Source organism: Gigantopelta aegis, chromosome 6 (genome assembly GCF_016097555.1).
Source record: "Gigantopelta aegis isolate Gae_Host chromosome 6, Gae_host_genome, whole genome shotgun sequence".
In the NCBI taxonomy this organism is placed as follows: Eukaryota; Metazoa; Mollusca; class Gastropoda; order Neomphalida; family Peltospiridae; genus Gigantopelta; species Gigantopelta aegis.
The window spans coordinates 42,705,190-42,726,974 of NC_054704.1; the positions used below are offsets into that span (position 1 = coordinate 42,705,190).

At 34.2% G+C, this 21,785-nt stretch overlaps 1 protein-coding gene across 1 annotated transcript in view; it reads left to right on the plus strand.

Moving 5' to 3' along the window:
• The window catches only part of LOC121374558 (otoferlin-like), a 91,704-nt gene extending 74,368 nt beyond the window's left edge, over nt 1-17,336 (plus strand). The window contains exons 2-4 of the mRNA XM_041501664.1: nt 4,566-4,624; nt 5,735-5,823; nt 17,195-17,336. Coding sequence (XP_041357598.1) covers nt 4,566-4,624; nt 5,735-5,823; nt 17,195-17,336 — 290 coding nt within the window. The remainder of the gene's footprint in view (nt 1-4,565; nt 4,625-5,734; nt 5,824-17,194) is intronic.
• Nucleotides 17,337-21,785: the final 4,449 nt, after the last annotated feature.

Here is a 21,785-nt window from a genome sequence, read left to right on the forward strand (position 1 = left end):
AATTTTGTCAATTGTTTTTTGGAGGTGGCAACCAAATGGAATAAACCTATCGTCATAGTAAAGTAATTGTCATAGTAATATATCACTGTTTTAAAGAAAATAATAGAGAAACCTAAATTATAGAACTGACAGGGAGAAATATTTAGGCAAATGTAATTAAACTGAGATATAATCTGGGGACTCTGTACATCATTTAAAAGCAATCCAGAAATAGCATTCATCGCTTTAATACCAGAACACAGTGCAGTAATTTGTAAGCAGATCATGATTAGAGGATCCTAATATTGTCAAAGTGGTCTTCAAATCGTCTTTGTGGTCTGTAAGAGGTTTTATCCTGTCAAGTCTTGTTATTTATTTAGCTGTATGGTTGATGCAGAAGAGTACACAGCCATATGGTGGCATCTGGTTTGAGTTTTTGCATTCTCCAGATGTTAAAAAGTTAATAATGCTACACAGTTGTAGGGTGTGTTATTTTGAAACAGCAGTTCTTTTTCTTTTCTTTATAAGGTGTGTTATTTTGAAACAGCAGTTCTTTTTCTTTTCTTTTCTTTATGCTTTCAATTAGAAATGCTGTATACAATATATATAAAGCCATCTGTTGTTATAGATCAAAAGCTTTTAAAGGAGATAATATTGGAAAAATAGTCTGGATTTAATATCGGTCTGTTCTTGATTTTCATTTTGATTATTGACTCTTGACATTTGCCGAGACTGAGTAATAAGATTACTCAGATAATACAACTAGATAGGAAACACAGTATTTTCTGACATGCATCACAATGATATTAGACTACAATTCAGACAGAGACTGGATCTAGTTCAGTTGGTAGAGCACTCGTCTAAGGTGTTTTGGTTGCAGGATCGAACCTCCTCGGTGAACCATTTCTCTGACTGTATGTTTTTTTTTCTGCATTCCAATCAGTGCCACATGAATGGTGTATTAAAGGCTGTGGTTTCCTGTGTGTGGAAAAGTGTATGTTAAAGATATTAAAGTTTGTCTTGTTTAACAACACCACTAGAGCACATGGATGTTAAACATTTGATTCTGACACAGTCTTCGGAGAATGCATTTTTCCATCAGCAGTTACATTAAAGCTTGTGGTATAATATGTACTGTTTAGTATATGGAAAAATGCATATAAACAATCTCTTGCTGCTGCAAATTGTCAAAAAAAATCATATTGAACAACAAGGAAATGACACCACTAGAGCACATTGATTAATTGATTAATTAATCATCAGCTATTGGATGTCAAACATTTGGTAATTATGACTCGTAGTCATCAGATTACATGTTTTTTAATGCAGCAAGGGATTTTTTATATGCACTTTCCCACAGACAGGAAAGCACATACCACAGCCTTTGATCAGTTGTGGTGCACTGATTGGAACGAGAAAAAACCTCAATCAGATGAATGGATCCACTGAGATGGTTCAATCCTGTGACGCAAGCACCTCAAGCGAGCACTCAACCGACTGAGCTAAATCCCGCCCCTGAACAACAAGATGTCGTTAAACAAATATTTGTTAATTTGTCCCATACCGGTCCAGTTGGAGCTGACTATAGGTTTCATCATCATTCTTTTGGACGGGATGTAGTCCAGTGGTAAAGTGCTTGCTTTATGTGCAGTCAGTCTAGGATCAATCTTCGTCAGTGGGCTATTTTTCATTCTAGCCAGTGCACCATAACTGGTATATATCAAAGGTTGTGGTATGTGCTATCCTGTCTGTGGGATGGTGTATATAAAAGATCCCTTGCTACTAATGGAAAAATGTAGCGGGTTTCCTCTCTAAGACCATATGTCAAAATTACCAAAGGTTGGACATCCAGGAGCCGATGATTAATAAATCAATGTGCTCTAGTGGTGTCGTTAAACAAAACAAACTTTCATCGCCAGCCATCTGTCTGTGTCTGTCTGTCCCACATACAGTTTTCTGAAATATTTTTCACAATGCCTCAAGATACCGTGCTGACATTTTGTGTATACCTGTATTTTGTACTATTACAGGTTTAGTTTGACTTCAATGCAATTTACCCATTTGCCACAGAATTATGGCTCTTGAATTTATGAGATTTAAAAAATTTATGAGCCCGGTAGGACACATGCATTGCTTGTTTTCAATGCTGTTAGTCTTTCCTTTGCACAGGAGCATGCAGGGTCACAGGCAAATCCAAGCACTACGAGTACCTTAATGACCCTTGAGTACCAGTATAAAAAAATTAACAATGACTGCTGAAAATGTCAGTCAGCAAGTGCCCTATCAGCATTTGAATTGACTCTGCTGAAAATGACAGTTCACCAAGTGTTCTTTCAGCACTTGAATTGCACTCACATAATAATGCTAGAGATTCCTGTGAAGGTGTAGCTGAATGGTATAGTGTTCATCTGAGATGCCATGGGTTGTATGGGGGACTCTCATTAGTGGACCCATTGAGAATATTTCTTGCAGTACAGTATTTCCATTCTTTGACACTCTTTTACTGCTAATAGGTAATAGTAGACTACATGGTGATAGTGGGTTTCTTCTCTGCTGCCATAGTAAGTTGCCAGAAATACCATAATATAATTATTATGTTAGACATACTATAGCCGTGGATTGAAAATGTACCCAGATCTCATCAAACATTCATGTCTTTTGTTTCTTTCCATTGAAAAGACTGATACCTATTAGGTTTGTTAGCTGAATGAAGACCAGTCAATTATTTGACAGGTGTTGTTGTAATTACAGTAATTCAATGAAATTAGAGTCTTCAAACTCGACAGACCTGTCGTCATTTAGGGTTTCACTTTACTCCGCCAATATGTGTGTGTGAACTTTTGCTGACCAGCCTTACCGGTAATACACTGAAACTTTCTGTTCAAAATAATAGAATATATATATGAATCTATGGCCATTGTATGTCTAACATAATATATATATAGACACACACACACACACACACACACACACACACACACACACACACACACACACACACACACACATATATATATATACACAGGTATATGCATTGTACTGTCATTACTACATGTATGATATTCACACCATCTGACCAAACATTGTTAGGAGTAAACATTTTGTTCATCATAGGCGTATGGGCTCTCATTTTTGTAGGAGTGGCAGACTGGTTTTTTGCCTGCATTAAACGAAAATGCCCAAATCTGGTTAACAACATTCATATTGGCATTACTGCCAAACGGCTATATACGGTTGCAAATTAATCACTATGCAATTGTACATGGATTGCAACTAATTTTGCAGGTAGAATGATGGAAGTACGTGTAGATGGTAAAAAGGTCTCAGATTAGCACATTTTGCCTGAATATTTCCATAATTTTTTCCCGAAATTGAGGATTTGCTCCAGTTTAGGACCCCCCCCAACCCCCAACCCCCCAACTCTCTGTCTTGTATGCTTATGTTGTTCACAACACTGGAATTCACACCTTCCAACACTGAAAGAGCAAATTAACATGAATGTACATTTGACTTCTGAAAATACCTATTTGCAACAACATTGCATGATTAAAGATGTTATGATAAGTTAAAGGGATATTCCTGAATTTGCTGCATTTTTAAAGATGTTATCAACTAATGGAGACTTTTTAACTATTGTAGTTACATATCAAACATTTTTCTGCATAAAATATTAGTGACTGTATATTAAACATGTTTCTGATCATTCTAATATTTATACTAAGTTAAATTTCATTTTATTTCCTAAAATATGTTAGACAAAATTCAGTTTGGGCTTCTTACAAATATTAAGATGATCATATTGAATATACAGACACTGATATTCTAAACAATTTTTTTTTATTTAATATGGAAGTGTTCAATCGTAGAAATGTTGTATTAGTGAGAAACATCTTACAATGCAGCAAACTCAGGAATGTCCCTTTAAATGAGGCACTGCCTGTGACCAAAGTCAGCAGTACACATGCAATGACTTGTCGTCCTTGACCTCATAGCAGGCCAACAGTGTTACTTGGGGTTCAAATTATCTGTGTCTGCTAAATCTGCAGTTGGGTATTGCTTTTTAAAAACATGCCTTTAGTCCTTCAAACAAAGGATTAATGTTGCATAATAATTATGTCTTCTGGTTTTATGACTGACAGTGAAAGCACCTTGATGTAGATTTATTGATTAATAGATTTTAAACACAATAATATATGAATTAATTAAAAAAAATTAAATATGATTTTGTTTTTATATTTTTAATATTAATAAACCATATTAGAATTAGTTTAATCTGTATTTTGAACTATTGCTTATGTATTATTGTCTAAAAAAAAAATCAAGCAGTGTGTATTTTTAGTTATCGGATTAAAAAAAATGTTTACAAAAATTTTAATTATACAAGAATTCCTTTATAATCCTTTTATTATTTTTATTTAAGAAGTGTCTCTGTACACAGTTAATAGATCAGTTCCTCTAATCCTCTGTTTGTATTTAAGGAATGTCGCCCAATTATAGATCACTGTATGTAATCGTTTTTGTTTTTATTTAAGGAATGTCGCCCAATTATAGATCACTGTATGTAATCGTTTTTGTTTTTATTTCAGGTGTGTCCCACTACACAAAGATTGTTGAAAATGTTGATGACACAGTCTGGTTTGATGAGGTGAGTGCAACACTTTTAATAAATTTGTTTGTTTTGTTTAACAACACCACTGGAGCACATTGATTAATTAATCATTGGCTAATATTGGAAAAAGAAAGAAAGAAATGTTTTATTTAACGATGCACTCAACACATTTTATTTACAGTTATTTGGCGTCAGACATATGGTTAAGGACCACACAGATTTTGAGAGGAAACCCGCTGTCGCCACTACATGGGCTACTCTTTCCGACTAGCAGCAAGGGATCTTTTATTTGCGCTTCCCACAGGCAGGATAGCACAAACCATGGCCTTTGTTGAACCAGTTATGGATCACTGGTCGGTGCAAGTGGTTTACACCTACCCATTGAGCCTTGCGGAGCACTCACTCAGGGTTTGGAGTCGGTATATGGATTAAAAATCCCATGCCTCGACTGGGATCCGAACCCAGTACCTACCAGCCTGTAGACCGATGGCCTAACCACAACACCACCGACGCCGGTTGGCTAATATTGGATGTCAAACATTTGTTAATTCTGAGGAAACCCACTACATTTTTCCTAATGCAGCAAGGGATCTTTTGGTCTTTGTACAGTTGTCGTACACTGGTTGGAACGAGAAAAAAAAATCAGCTGAATGGATTCACCAAGGTGATTCGATCCTGCAACACAAGCACCTGCCACAATTTTAATAAAATCATTAAAAATATTTTTAATTTTGCAAAATACTTGACAAGGCCGATTGATTTTCTTTAATTAAATATCTGAACAAATCACCATTATATTTGTTATAATTTGTTTGCACACATGGTTGAAACAGTTTATAAATATAATTTGAAATTAAATTTAATGTATTCGTCTGGTTGTTTATATTAATTTGTGTATATATTATTTATTTACAGACTATGGATGTGAACTGTGCATAAATTATACACTAAACATATTTAACTTTACCATTTATAAATTGTTTCCATTATATACATACAAATAAATATGTGTTACATGTATTTTTGTTACACATTATTAAATGTTCATGCATGTATATCAAATATATTTGTGAAATAATTTAGCTGTTAAAAGAAATACAAAGAATACAAAGAGATTAATTGTACGTTTGCTTCATTTGTTTTCAGTCCTTTGAATGGCCTGTGGCTCGTCCTATTGAGAGTGAGGAGATTATTGACATACAACTATACAGCTACAACAAATACCTCAGTAACAGGTTTGTTTTTCTTCATATCAGATGTACAGAGCAGGCTTCGAAATTCATGACGGCTGGTTAAATCGACTTCCTAAATAAAACTGCCTTGGTGTCGTTTGAAAATGTTTGAAAGTAGCATTTGTGCCTTTTAAGTTAGCCTGTGTGCCTTTTAGGTTAGCCTTGGTGCCCTACATTTCCAAGATTTTTAAAGACTATCATAGCTGCCCTTTTAATACCAAATTTTGAGGTCTGACAGAATATAGCATTATCATATTTCTGCTATGATTATGACTGCTGAATTGATATATTATAGTATTTTTGAAAAACAGAGATAAATTTCACTTTCTTACTTCTTTTCAAGTTTTTTTTATTCCCAACATTTTGAGATTTCCTTTTTTATCGTCTGCTGACTGCAACCTTATGGATTATTCAACATGGGATTCCCGTGGGACTCTGTGTTGGAGAAATTATACATTGGTCATCCAGAAACATTCACAGTAGAATTGTTTTTTTTAAATACATCCCTGGCAGTTATCCATGGCAGTAGGCAATGCCATGAAGATTGCCGCAGTGTTTTCAATTTTCCAAGGAACTTTCAGTTTTTTGTATCACTTTTTAAAATTAATTATTTATCGGTTTTATTCCTGACAAATTAATCTCTTACACATTAACTACCGGTACATAAACTGCAATGGAAAATGCTGTGAAGATTCTCTTTCATGACATATTTTTTGTTTTGGTCATTTGTTTAATTGCCAGGTTTGAATTCAAATGTTGAGGGGGGAAAAAAAACTCTTTACAAAAGCAAGGAAGTGCATTTCCTGTTGTTAAAAATACTAATACAGAAAATGATTGGCCAAATGACCATTGTTGTCATTACATACAGTATAGATTTCAAAGGGACATAATTTTAAAAATTAAATTCATATTATGTGCCATTTTTAAAATAAGCTATGGTAAAACTGTTACATTCAAAATATACAACATAATAAACAGGTTTGTGCAAATGTTCAGTGTTCTGTGTTGCATACATTTTCTGTAATTAATTTTTTAACAAAATGGGACAATTATGATTATTTGCTTTAATATTTTTAGTGGAGTAAACCTACTTTGGTTTGGCTTTGTTGGTTTCCATCATGTTTGTCTTTAGATCTGCATGTGTGGCTGATTAACTCAAATGTCAATATTTGATTAAATTAAGGTTGTAAATTCTAGCATATCCTACATGTTTTTCAGTACCTCACAGTTAATCACAGAAGTACAATGTAACTTTGGGTAGTCATCAATGTCAGACCACTGGAATTTCAGTCTTGTAGTCTTAACAAGTAAAAACCATTGTCCATCAAGTAAACACTTATAGTCCTAACATATTCAAATCTATGTCTATAACAAGTGCAAACCATTGTCCATCAAGTAAACACTTATAGTCCTAACATATTCAAATCTATGTCTATAACAAGTAAAAACCATTGTCCATCAAGTAAACACTTATAGTCCTAACATATTCAAATCTATGTCTATAACAAGTGCAAACCATTGTCCATCAAGTAAACACTTATAGTCCTAACATATTCAAATCTATGTCTATAACAAGTGCAAACCATTGTCCATCAAGTAAACACTTATAGTCCTAACATATTCAAATCTATGTCTATAACAAGTAAAAACCATTGTCCATCAAGTAAACACTTATAGTCCTAACATATTTCAAATCTATGTCTATAACAAGTAAAAACCATTGTCCATCAAGTAAACACTTATAGTCCTAACATATTTCAAATCTATATCTATAACAAGTAAAAACCATTGTCCATCAAGTAAACACTTATAGTCCTAACATATTTCAAATCTATGTCTATAACGAGTAAAAACCATTGTCCATCAAGTAAACACTTATAGTCCTAACATATTTCAAATCTATGTCTATAACGAGTAAAAACCATTGTCCATCAAGTAAACACTTATAGTCCTAACATATTTCAAATCTATGTCTATAACAAGTAAAAACCATTGTCCATCAAGTAAACACTTATAGTCCTAACATATTTCAAATCTATGTCTATAACAAGTAAAAACCATTGTCCATCAAGTAAACACTTATAGTCCTAACATATTTCAAATCTATGTCTATAACAAGTAAAAACCATTGTCCATCAAGTAAACACTTATAGTCCTAACATATTCAAATCTATGTCTATAACAAGTAAAAACCATTGTCCATCAAGTAAACACTTATAGTCCTAACATATTTCAAATCTATGTCTATAACAAGTAAAAACCATTGTCCATCAAGTAAACACTTATAGTCCTAACATATTTCAAATCTATGTCTATAACAAGTAAAAACCATTGTCCATCAAGTAAACACTTATTGTCCTAACATATTTCAAATCTATGTCTATAACGAGCAAAGCCAATTGTCCAACATTTAAAATCAATTGACCAAAAAGAAATGCCAGTTGTCCAAGAAGTAAAATCGATTTCAAATAATTGTTCAGTAAGTACCCAACAACCAGATCTGATTGTCCAAAAGCAAGAACAACAAAGCTAGCTGTTGTTCAAAAAGCAAAATCAAGCAGAAGTATTAGCAAAGTTTCTTGTCTAGGGACAAAACTTACAGTATAATAGACTACCATATGTACATGTATTTTCATTAATGTTTTTTATAATAAGTGTGCAGTGCTGACTTTGTCAGTGCTTCTAAAATAAATAATATATTTTATTTTATTGTCTCAGACATTCAGTGTTGGTGATATTGGAATTCTTAATAACTATTACAAAACTTTTGCCAAATACTTTTAAAATGTATCATTGAAAATGACTACTAGTAATCAGTTTTGAAACTACCAACTACATTTTATATAAATACAAAAGATTCTCTCAATCTATAAAACAAAAGGCCAAAGGCCAAAGTGTTGATAAAAGGGTAACAAAGAGTTGGTCTGTAACTTTGTACATTAGGAATGGGTCTTAAACAAATATGGATTGTCTGCGACTTATTGTCACAATGTATATATCTACAGTAATTACCATTCTGTATTGTCCAAGTTCTGGTAGATTAGTTTGTTCAATTGATTGTTGGGTGAAGGACACAGTCTGATGACGCACTTGGAGCTGGGAAAATGGACAGAACAATTGGTATCATTAAAAATAAATGGGATGTCACTTTAACCAGTGTATATAAGTATGGATCAACAATTTAGGTAATTAAAATATTGGTAGTCTTGCAGACTGCTTGGTATGAGTTCATATCTCACGTTTTGGTTACATCCAAAAGTTTTAATTGCACATTAAAAAATATTATGGTTACCATATTTCTTCTAATAATTTCAAAACAGTAGCAGACTGGGTGCTTATTGGAGACCCAGCCTTTTTTGTGTTTTTTGAGACAGGAAGTGATAAAAAGGGACCTGTTTTTTTTGTTTGTTTTTTTAAATTAAATGCCAAGGAGTAATCAGTTTTCGGCTGTCTTACTCGGTGTTTATTAGAGGCCTGGCATTTATTTTGTTGCAAAGTGTTACAGACCTGGTGCTTATTGGAGGCTGGCACTTATTAGAGGAAATACAGTACTTGCATGGTGTCTAACTTTTAATATCAGATAGGAAACTTAAATGTACTTCTGCCACAAATACTATTCTTACCACTTGGCATCGAGATATCTTTTATAAATACTTTGTTATTGACAGGACAGCCCATATCATATGGCATTTGATATATCAGCAATAGAGCGTTGGGATAGAAAGGAAACATTGGGTCCACTAAGGGAGATCATTTCTATGATCCATGCACCTCAGATGAGTTCTGCACCATTGAGATACCTTACTTAGGAAAACCAAGTGCTGTAAACATTGCCATTAACCATGTTTCAGTGTCTATGTCCATGTGCTCATGTTTAATGATTGCATGTTCACTGTTAAATAATCCAACAATTTGTAATTTGCTTTTCTGTCTATAATAAAAAAAAAAAAAAAATTGTAAATGTATTAAATTTTATTTCAAATTTAATTTGTCTTGATTAAACAAAATAAATTCAGTATCAGTTCATATTATGGCTTTTTCACAAATAATGGCATATTGAATCTGAACAAATATCGTATTTCTAAATAACTATTCCTTTTCATTCTTTAAATATATGATAGATGTTTTTAGAAATTCCCTTTTCTCTCATTAGGCTCAGATTCTTCTTGTAATTGCAGATGGTGGATATTTTTTTTTCATACTGAATTAGTTGGCATACGAGTCTCATATGTCATTTCTTCAGTTTGGTTTTCTAACAGTATGTCACTCAACAACAGGAAAATCAATCTTTTCAGTTTCCAAGGTATTTCACAGCATGCAAAATAAAGTGAAAATCCTTAGCTGTTGGTATGTATTGATCTTGAATATCAGCAAGTGGATTCTTCAGAAGTGCTATAGGAATGTCTACATCCCTAATACATATTGGTTTGATTTCCATTTGGGGAGAACGTTAATGTCAAACTCTGTATTCATGGTGTGCTTATGAAATTGCATTATTACTGAGATCTCTTAAGATCCAGTCTTGTCCTGACATGATCTCTATACCTCTGTAGCCTACCATCTAGCAAAAGGTCACAAATAAGCCCTGTATGAGAAATGAAGGTTGAACTGTTACTACAGTCAAATGTTTTCTATAGCAAAATGTCAGAAGTCAGTCCTGTATGTAATCTGAAGGTAGAACTTTTACTACAGTCAAACGTTTTCTATAGCAATCAATTGTTTTTTGTAGCAAAATGTCAGACGTCAGCCCTGTATGAAATCTGAATGTAGAACTGTTACTACAGTCAAATGTTTTCTATAGCATGTCAGAAGTAAGCCCAGTATGAGAAATGAAGGTAGAACTTTTACTACAGTCAAACGTTTTCTATAGCCAAATGTCACAAATGAGTCCTGTATGAAATTTGAATGTAGAATGCTTACGTTTTCTATAGCAGTCAGCAGTAAGAAAACCCCCCACCAAAACAGTCGCCTATGCCATGTTCAGGAGGATGAGTGCTTGCAATCAATTTGTCTACAACCATCACTATCTGAATGTGGTGCAAAAAACCAATCTAACAAGTAAATAAGATTGCTTGTTTTTCTGAACCGGCCACTGTTAAAAGCATAGTTTATTTTAGACAGAATATATTCTTAACATTTTGTTGAGATTGGCAGAATGTTTATTACTTAGAAAATACCTGCATCAGTGGTGTAGTGGTTTAGCCATTGGACTTAAAGACTGGCAGGTACTGGGTTCGTACCCCGGTACCGGCTTCGACCCATAGCATGTTTATTGACTCAATGGGTAGGTGTAAGACTATACTACACCAACTTCTCTTTCACTAACCACTAACAACTATAACCACTAAACCTCTGGGGGGTTTGTGCCCAAGACAGTGTGCTTGAACCTTAATTGGATATAAACACAAAAATAAGTATAAACAATATAAAAATATAAGTAGGATGCTGTTTGGAAAATGTAGGTGGTTAAATATATCTGTCAAATGCCATGAGGTATTTAGGTGTAAACATGAAAAGAAGTAGACAATGATGGGAAACACATCCACAGCAAAAACTCTCTCACTCCCACTTACTAATGACCACTCTGGGTAGGAAGGAAATGTTTTATTTAATGATGCACTCAACACATTTTATTTACGGTTATATGGCATCAGACATGATTAAGGTCTACACAGATATTGAGAGAGGAAACCCACTTTCACCATTTCATGGGCTACTCTTTTTGATTAGCAGCAAGAGATCTTTTATATGCACCATCCCATAGACAGGATAGCACATACCACAGTCTTTGATGTACCATTTGTGGTGCACTGGCTGTAGTGAGAAATAACCCACTGACGGGAATCGATCCCAAACCAACCATGCATCAAGCGAGTGCTTTACCACTGGGCCACATCTCGCCTCACTCTGAGTAGATGAAGGCACTTATAGAATGAAATTAAATTAAGTCTCATTAAAATTCTTGAATCAGCTCTTTTTAAACAATTTTTTTTTTTTTACTGAATTCAACATCAATTTGTATTTCCCAGTCTAGTAAATGACAGCTTAAACCCATATTTTTTTCCTAAAAAATCTCATTTATGTTCAGCCTTAATTATATTATACGTTATTCAACTGTTTAAAGCAATGCAGCTGGTGACACCTGTCTAATGCAGTGAATAATGCAACTAAATTGGACCCCTAAGTTTCTTATTTAAAAAACAATTTAAATGTCCATTCTTCAATAAACCGAATCAATAAAAATCATTAAATTTATACAAGCTACTGGAAATGAGCAATCTTTGGGAACCAATTAAGGAATTTTAACTTAGTGCAGGTCATTAACATCTTTTTTGGACAGATGCTTGTAGCTAAAGTATGTGACTAGTTTAACATGCATGAATATATAAGCACAAAATAAAAATCACACAATGGAACTAAATAAAGTCTCATTAAAATTTTTGAATTAGCTCTTTTTAAACAAGTATATTTTGACTGAATTCAGCTTTAATTTGTATTTTTCAGTCCAGTAAATGACAACTTAATGTTGTGGGTTTTTTTTTATTTCAGCCTTAATTATTTTATGCATTATTCAACTGTTTAAAGCAATGCAGTCAGCAACGCCTGTTTAATACAATAAATAGCACCTAAATTGGACCACCTAAGTCTCTTATTAAACAACCAATGTAAATGTCCGTTCTTCAATAAACCAAATCAATCAAAATAATTAAATTTACACAAGCTACTGGAAATGAGCAGTCGTTTTAGGAACCAATTAAGGAATTTTGACCTAGATCAGGTCATTGACATCTGTTTTGGACAGATAGCTAAAGTAAGTAACTAGGTCAGCATGCATGAATATAAAAGCACAAAATAAAATTGACAAGAAGATGAAATATAGGTCAAGGTTGGTGATTGTACATATAGTACAATGTATCTAAACTAAAAGGAATTTTTAGAATTGAGATCAATATATTTATTAAACAAATCAGAATAGAGGAAGAATAAAATTCAAATAGTCATATTTAGAGAAATGGATAAAGTAAATAGAGTAAAGAAAAAGACAGACCTTAGACTATTGGGTGAAAACTAGAATTAGAAAACAGAAACAGATCTCAAAATGTTCATGCAGACCTTTACTGTGTGGATAAGTTAATTATGTTTAAAAAAAAACCCTGAATGTTCTAGCAGGGAAGTAAAAACAGCTCAGAAGTTCTCAGTGAAAACCACATCCAAGGTAAACAAATTGCAAAAATTTCCATCTGACAAGCAAAGCAAAGCAAAGCTACAGGAAATGAAACAAATACGGTAAGCCTTTTTTTCAGTGGTTTATTGACACAAATGCAAAAGAATTGTCTTGAACACTGTGACGGTTTCCATATTGTTACTAACATCAGTGAATGTTATCAATAGCACTGGAGATTGTAATTAACATTTTTGGAGATTATTCTCTGTACTGTTGAAGAATATCAACAGCATTAAAGATTGTCATCAATACCACTGAAAGGAAGGAAGGAAATGTTTTATTTAACAACGCACTCAACACATTTTTATTTACAGTTATATGGCGTCGGACATATGATTAAGAACCACACAGATATTGAGACAGGAAACCTGCTGTTGCCACTTCATGGGCTACTCTTTTTGATTAGCAGCAAGGGATCTTTTATATGCACTATCCCATAGACAGGATAGCACATACCACGGCCTTTGAGTTACCAGTCATGGTGCATTGGCTGGAGTGAGAAATCAATACCACTGGAAATTACTGAGTTTGTATCACAGCAGCCCTCAAAATTAGTTGCGAATGATAGATCAGGACTCCTGTTGGTTATGTTTTGGTGTTTTCAAGTTTTTGTTTTGCAATAAATAGTTTTCACAATTTTCTCAGGCAGTGGCACTTAATTACTGTACAGTAACAAATAATATCTAAATAAAAGAACATGTTTTGAATTGCTTTTCTGTCCCCGGAACAGGCCATGCGAGAAACCGGACCCAGGATGCACATGCCCGAAACCGTAGTGGTATAGAGGCATAACAAAAAGGTTTGAGCTTAACCCTAGTGGTATAGGGGCATAACAAAAAGGTTTGAGCTTAACCCTAGTGGTATAGGGGCATAACAAAAAGGTTTGAGCTTAACCCTAGTGGTATAGGGGCATAACAAAAAGGTTTGAGCTTAACCCTAGTGGTATAGGGGCATAACAAAAAGGTTTGAGCTTAACTGTAGGGGCATAACAAAATGGTTTGAGCTTAACCGTAGGGGTATAGGGGCATAACAAAAAGGTTTGAGCTTAACCCTAGTGGTATAGGGGCATAACAAAAAGGTTTGAGCTTAACTGTAGGGGCATAACAAAATGGTTTGAGCTTAACCGTAGGGGTATAGGGGCATAACAAAAAGGTTTGAGCTTAACTCTAGTGGTAATGGGGCATAACAAAAAGGTTTGAGCTTAACCCTAGGGGTATAGGGGCATAACAAAAAGGTTTGAACTTAACCCTAGTGGTATAGGGGCATAACAAAAAGGTTTGAGCTCAAGCTCCAATTGCTTTTGTTGTATTTCGTATGGTGCTAGAAATTCTTACTGACACCATTTTAATTGCATTAATATTTAATAGTAAGAAATTAAACCCAGTGAAATTCTTTCTGACATTAACATCTCATGGAAATTAAATGGGTCTTATTAAACATCGAAATGCACTAAAATTTACTGACTGAAAAGTTTGATGTTAAGTATGATCCTTCAGAACGATCCACTCAGACTGGCAACCAACTGTACATGTATTTTGCCTTCTAGGTAAAATTTCAAAACTAGAGCAATAACCGAATCAGTTATGATTGAAAAATACCATGTAACCTATTAATCAGTTACCCGACTACAGCTTATTTCAAGGACTGTCAATGGAGTGTATTAAAGACTGTCATCAACACCACTGGAGATTGGCATCAACACCATTGGAAGTAAAGTTAAGTTACATGGTAGTTTGATATTTGGTCTGTACAACATAGCATCATTTATTCCAATTATGAAAACAACAACAGTCATGATTACAGGACATCCAGAGAAAACATTTGCACCCTGGAAAGCCAAATGACATTAGTTTCCTTATTGTGGATCTGTTCAGCATGTCGGAGCAATTAATAGCAATGTATGAGGCTCTTGATGGTCTATTGCCATACTGTTTGGAATTTAGCCGATAGAAATCATAAACATTAAGTTTGCAGGAACCTGCTGTCAACTTAACCCCAGACTCCAGCAGGTGGTTTGTCAGCTACAAAATCAAATCAGGACTACTGTGTGCAATTCCATGACCAAAGAAAGGATTGTTTATTTAATAATATCTCAGTAATCGGAACATTTTCAACCATGGTTGGTTGGTGTTGAACATAGGCTTATTTTGATGCTTGGTAGAAAGAAAAATAGAGACTGACTGAAAGAGAAAAAAGATAAGGAAGAAGGACAGGGAATGAGAGATAGAGAGAGAGAGTGACAGAGATGGATGAAAGAGAGAGGGAAGGACAGAAACAGAGAGAAGAGTCAGAGAGAAAATCTACTGTCACCATATACGCTCTTCCTACTGAAAAGAAACAAGGAATCACTCCAAGGAATCCATTAATCTCATTCCAGCCAGTGCACTATAACTGGTATATCAAATGCTGTGGTATGTGTTGTCCTGTCTGTGGGATAGTGCATATAAAAGATCCCTAGTTACTAATGGGAAAATGTAGAGGGTTTCCTTTCTAAGATTATATGTTGCAATTACCAAATGTTTGACATCCAATAGCCGATGATTAATAAATCAATGTGCTCTAGTGGTGTCATTAAACAAAACAAACTTCTTCTCTCCAATAAACAAGATGGCACCATAGTCTTTGATGTACTAATCATGGGGTACTGGTTGGGATGGCAACTACCATGAGGCCATCGTGGACAAATAATCCTATGGCCCTTTGCACCTCAGGCAAGCAATCTACCAGTGAACTACATCTTACCCAAACCTGACGAACCCCCATCCCAGAGTACTACAGAAAAACATTATGTAGCAACTTGTTACATTACATGCTTATAATATAATATACATTTTTTTCCATACGGCTAAGAGATATCTGTTGTGTACTAACTGAAGTTCCTATTTTTATGAAATTGGATTAAACAGATCCTTGGGATGTTGACCATTTTATGTGCAAGAATTGTTTCTATGATCAACTGCTGACCCTGATGTTAATTCTGTTAACACTTTATCTTAGAATAAAGAAGTTGTTGAAACATGCATTTCATTACACCTTTTTATGAGAATACCTAGTGAAGCAAACACTGAAACTGGTGAGATAAAATGAGCAGGTCTATAAGTTCATGAATGGACGTTCGTCAAACGCAACTAATAATCCAAGTAAATGCTTCCCCCCCACTCTATATGCTAATTGTTTTATCCCCTTCACCACTTGAGTTGGCAATACAAGTACCTAATATAATCAATCATATGCAGTTATGTGCAATATTAATATGTATGCCATTGTTAATGGATATTTAGATCCTGGGTTAAAATTTCAGTCAGCAAGGTGAACCATTTTAATATCTCCATAAAACCATGTGATTAATTTGTTTCATCCATAAATAATAAATAATACTAGCATAAACATAAAAAAATTTTTAACTAGGATATGGTGGGGGTTTCTTTTTGTTTAGTTTTTACATTAAAAACACTAAACACAGCTACATTTCAATACATTTTACCCAGCTGCACTGGGTTTTTTCCTTGGACCATTGGGAATGCCATAAAGAATTTCCTTAGAGAAGTGATGACTTGTATGTTTTCAAACTGAAGTGACTTTAAATGTAATTAAATATAATTACGTTGGTTTTCATCATGTTTTTATGTTCTTTTTCCAGCAGCAGTGATGATGTCAGTGCCAACTGTTGCAAATGTGTCTAAAATATTTTGGTCTAATGCATAGTTGTCCCTTTCTTTGACATGTTGATGCTCATTTCCATGCATGTTAAAAAAAATTTTAAAAACCACAAAAAAAAACCCCACCAACAACAACCAACCCACCCACCAAATAAATATTAAAAATTTAATACTTAGTATTTAATATTATATTTTATATTTTTATAAGTTTTGTTTGGGCCTTTTTTTATTGTCTTTATGAAGATAAAATGCAAAATACAGGTATTCCTTTTCTGACTGTGGCAGCAATGGCATCAACTTTTGCCTTAAAGTGGTTAGCATTAATTTCCACATTTAAATCAGTTTCTCACAAACTATTAGTCCCAGGTAAATGAATCTTGGTTTATAGTGGCAGATCACTGAAAATGTTTATGGTAGACGAGAATTGTAATTCCGCAGAATTCATCTTTTGGGTTAAGCACCAAATCAAGATATTTCATTGCTGATTCAGGAGGCACACCCAGCACACATCCTTTATATTTCTGTGCAATATCTTGAAAAGTATGATGCAAAACTTGAGAGTTCTCAAACAAAAGACAGTGTCTACAAAGGTGTTCCCTGCACTTCCCAGCTTCGTGTATTTGAAGTCTTGAGTTTACAACCATTGTAAAATGTTTCTGACCAATAGAGCCTTTTCGATGACGTAACATACAAATTAAATACATTTTTTTATTTAAAATACCAGTGTCTGTATTTACAATGTGTTTTTTGTTGTCCTAATGCTTGTAGTAGCCCAAACTGGATTTTATCTTTCAATAATTTTTCACATATGAAAAAATATATATCACTAATTAAAGTAAAACCTGAGTGCTACAAGCATTAGTATATGACCACAAACACATTCGATATACAGACACTGGTATTCTATACAAGGAAATGTATTTAGTATGAAACAGTAGTCGCCAACAAGGCTCTGTTATCACAAACATCTTACAATGGCTGCAAACTCAGGACAGTCCCTTTAATTTTGTGGATTTCTTGTTTATAATATATAAATTATACATGGAATTTTAAAATACATTTCCTCAATTAATGTAAAATTAAATTCCAAACATACATGTACATCTCTAAAATAAGTTCCTGAAATAAAACAATGAGGAACATTTAAAACAGCTTTACTGAATTAAAATAAACATTTGTGCAAGTGACATATAGAATTGAACTTTTTTCAAATTTTAATAGAATGAATCCTTAAAGAGTTTTACTTGAAGAAAATCCTATTAGATAAAGCTGTTTGATTGGTTGGAGCAAACAGATTCTGACTGATGCTATTTCCCTAAAGACTGGTCTGACCTTATTGCTTCCAGCACAAAGACTTGTTGTATTTGTAGTGTAAACACAACTAAATAGGTGCTGTTTATCATTCTCAAAAATCAATTTGGACCAATCTCGGTAATGCCGTTCCCTGTGATCAAATACCCATTTGTTTTTACTTGAGCAAAACCTGGGGGATTTGTAAATTTACTTTCAAGATTACATATTTAAAGGCAGTTGGTCTTCTTACACCATTGCAGGGTATTTCTGATTAACACTTGGTTTTCTGCTTTAAATGTTAGTCTTAACACATCTGGTAACATGACCTATGGTAATCACCCAGTTTGTCTTACATTTATATAAGGTAACAGTTTCAAATCTGATCTGGAAACATATAAATGCTTATGTTAATGATCAGTTTAAAAGTTTAAAATGGCCATACATCCTGATAAATTAGAAGGATGTATTGCTATAAAGTACATGCATCTACCAAAACCATGTATCATTCAATGTTTGTCTATGCACGAACCTGTAGGTATCAACAATAAGTACCATACTATATTATAAAATAGCCATCACTTACAATGTACACAATCATGGATGAATGGTGAAGAACTTGAGGAACACCTATTCATAGATAATAAATAAGTGTGAAGTGTCTGAGCGTTTGAAGAGAGACTGGCGCCACAAAATCATGCCGTATAATAGACGATCTAGCTCAGACAACGCCCGTGTCTGGCACTAATAGTTGGAGTAATTAACTAGTTTTATGTAGACTTTGTCATAATGAATAAATTCAATATACAAAACAGATGTCAAAATTATAAAATAGCGGTGACCTGTCCTACATACCCAGCGGCCACTTAAACTGGATCCCCAAGACGCTAAAGTGTCTGTGTTAAGCGGCCACTGTAAATACATTTTTTTTAATTGTAAACAACAATGACAAGGTGCAGCAGATAAGCAATGTTCACAACTTCACGGATACTAGTACCTTAGCTTAGTAACTTGTTTAACGTGTCCATATACCACTAGGGTTTCGAACACCCTATCCCGAGTCTGGCCTCCGATAAGATCGGGGGTCTGACTCGGGACAGGGATACTAGTACCCATTCAGTCTTACAACTCCACAGTGTATTAATTAAGAAACTGACAGTGGAACACATTTAATTGTCTCTGGGTAATCTAAGCTTGACCTTGGTAGATTAATCTACTAGGATAATGCTCTGCATGGAATAGGTATTAAATTAAATGAGAAGACAAACTTGTGAGAGAATGAATTCTAAACGGTTAAATTAGTGCTTTTTAATTACATTTCATTATTTCTAAAGAAGGTGACATGTGGAAAGGTGATTTAAAAAAAAAAACTATAGAGCACATATCCAACAATTAGCAGTACAGACAGTAAAATTTAAAAAAAATTAAAATAAAATACAGATTGTAAAAGTTACCTATATTAAGGTAACGTCTTTTTTGGATTAAAAATTTAAGTCTCCCTGTTGTTAAAAACTTCACCCTCTCTAAAGTTTGAGAGAGAAGTGACTTCACTCTATGATTTTGACCTCACGTGAGGCCTGCATATATTAAAAAAATAAAATAAAATAAATAAATAAATGTTTTATTTAACGATGAACTCAACACATTGCATTTATGGTTATATGACGTCAGACATATGGTTAAGGACCACAGAGATATTGAAAGTGGAAACCTGCTGTCGCCACTTCATGGGCTACTCTTTTCGATTAGCAGCAAGGTATCTTTTATATGCACCATCCCACAGACAGGGTAGTACATACCACGGCCTTTGTTACACCAATCATGGTGCACTGGCTGGAAAGAGAAATAGCCCAATAGGCCCACTGATGGGGATCGATCCCAGACCGACCGCGCATCGAGCGAGCGCTGTACCACTGAGCTACGTCTTGCCCCTAAATAAATAAATAAATAAATAAATAAATAAATAAAGACAAACAAACTTGGTTTCCAATTAAACTTTATAGTGCCAAATGGAGCATTATATCTTCATGCTTTTCTTATTTCTCTTTCTTTCTTTTTTTTGAGGAAAGAAAGAAAAGTAAGAAAGAAATGTTTTATTTAACGACGCTTTTTTTTAGGAAGGGAGGTATACATTTTATTTAAACCTGCAGAGATATTTTGCTAAATCTCAAAAATAAAAAGAGAAGATTTCCTTATATAGACACGAGAATTGATTTTTTAAAGCATTTTCTCAGGATTGTTAGGATATACATAACTCTGCAATAAACTGCCACAATGTCTGAGTTGAATGGGGTCATCCATTGACAGTATAAGGTTTATGAAGATGTTAGATCATAAAATCTTTAATAAAATGCAAGAGATTGAACCAAAGGCATAAAAATAAAAAATAAAACCACTATCTTCACAAATTTGCAAACGACTGATCGAAACAGTAAAGAAAAAATTGAACAAATGACCATCAATATGATATGCAAATGCTTAAGTACTGGAAAGAAAATAGTTTGTCTTTCTCATTTAGTATTCAATTGAAAGACTAAAGGTTATCAAGGATTTATTAGACTCTTTTAAAAAATACAGGTAGCTCTTCCAGAAATGATGACAATGGGGGATGAGATGCACCAAAATTCTTTACTTTACGTCTGCTAAAATAAAACATTAATTATGAATAAAACTGATATTTAAAAATACCTCCATATAATCCTTCTGAAGCAGACCCACAGAAAGGGAAAAATCGTTTTAATGAACTAGGGCCTAATTCACAAACATCTCTTGGACTCTCTTAAGGAAGGAAATATTTTATTTAATGACGCACTCAACACATTTCATCTATGGTTATATAGCATCGGACATAAGGTTAAGGACCACACAGATATTGAGGGAGGAAACCCGCTGTCGCCACTTCATGGGCTACTCTTTTCGATTAGCAGCAAGGGATCTTTTATATGCAGCATCCCATAGACAGGATAGTACATACCACGGCCTTTGATGTACCAGTCGTGGTGCACTGGCTGGAGCAAGAAATAGCCCAATGGGCTCACTGACGGGGATCGATCCCAAACCAACCACGCATCAAGTGAGCACTTTACCTCTAGGCTATGTCTCTCAACGGCTCTCTCAAGCAACATTATGTATGCCATTTTACATTGCCTTGCACTGTGAGATCGCAAAATTGCAACAGTTTAGTTAATTAGGCCCCTGAACGATTGGCTTCTAACATGACATACTGGTTAGGTTAAAGCTTTTGTTGTAATTAATATTCAGTTGGAAGATCAGACTGGGTTACTGCTACCAGCAGTAGATTTCTTGGGGGGGGGGGGGGTATGTTTGATTATCTTATAGATGGACTTCAAATCCTTTGCCACCTTTAATAATAAATGGGATGCATTTTGTGCCACTGAAATTGTATTAGTTTCTGCTCTCCAGCTGCCGTAGTAATTGAGTTAGGGATAACCAGATGCTGGTGTTTGACATAGATAATATTTCCTGTGTTAAAGATCTATATTGTCAGTGATTTTTGACAAATAATACAGTCTCTATTAAACCACTATCTAAACTACCATTGTAACTAAGAGTTAGACAATAGATATATATATTTATAGGTAGCACTAAACCAAATAATTTCCGACTGGGTCAAAGTTTGAGGTGCACAGAACTTTTGAAGGGCACCATACTAGAGAAATGTCTATAAAGGTCTTTGTTTAGGTATAATTTTATTTATTGTATCGGAGGTGTTGTTTTTTTTTGCTTTTTTCTGAGCCTATTTTCATAGAAGATTGGCTCCAACACCTGAA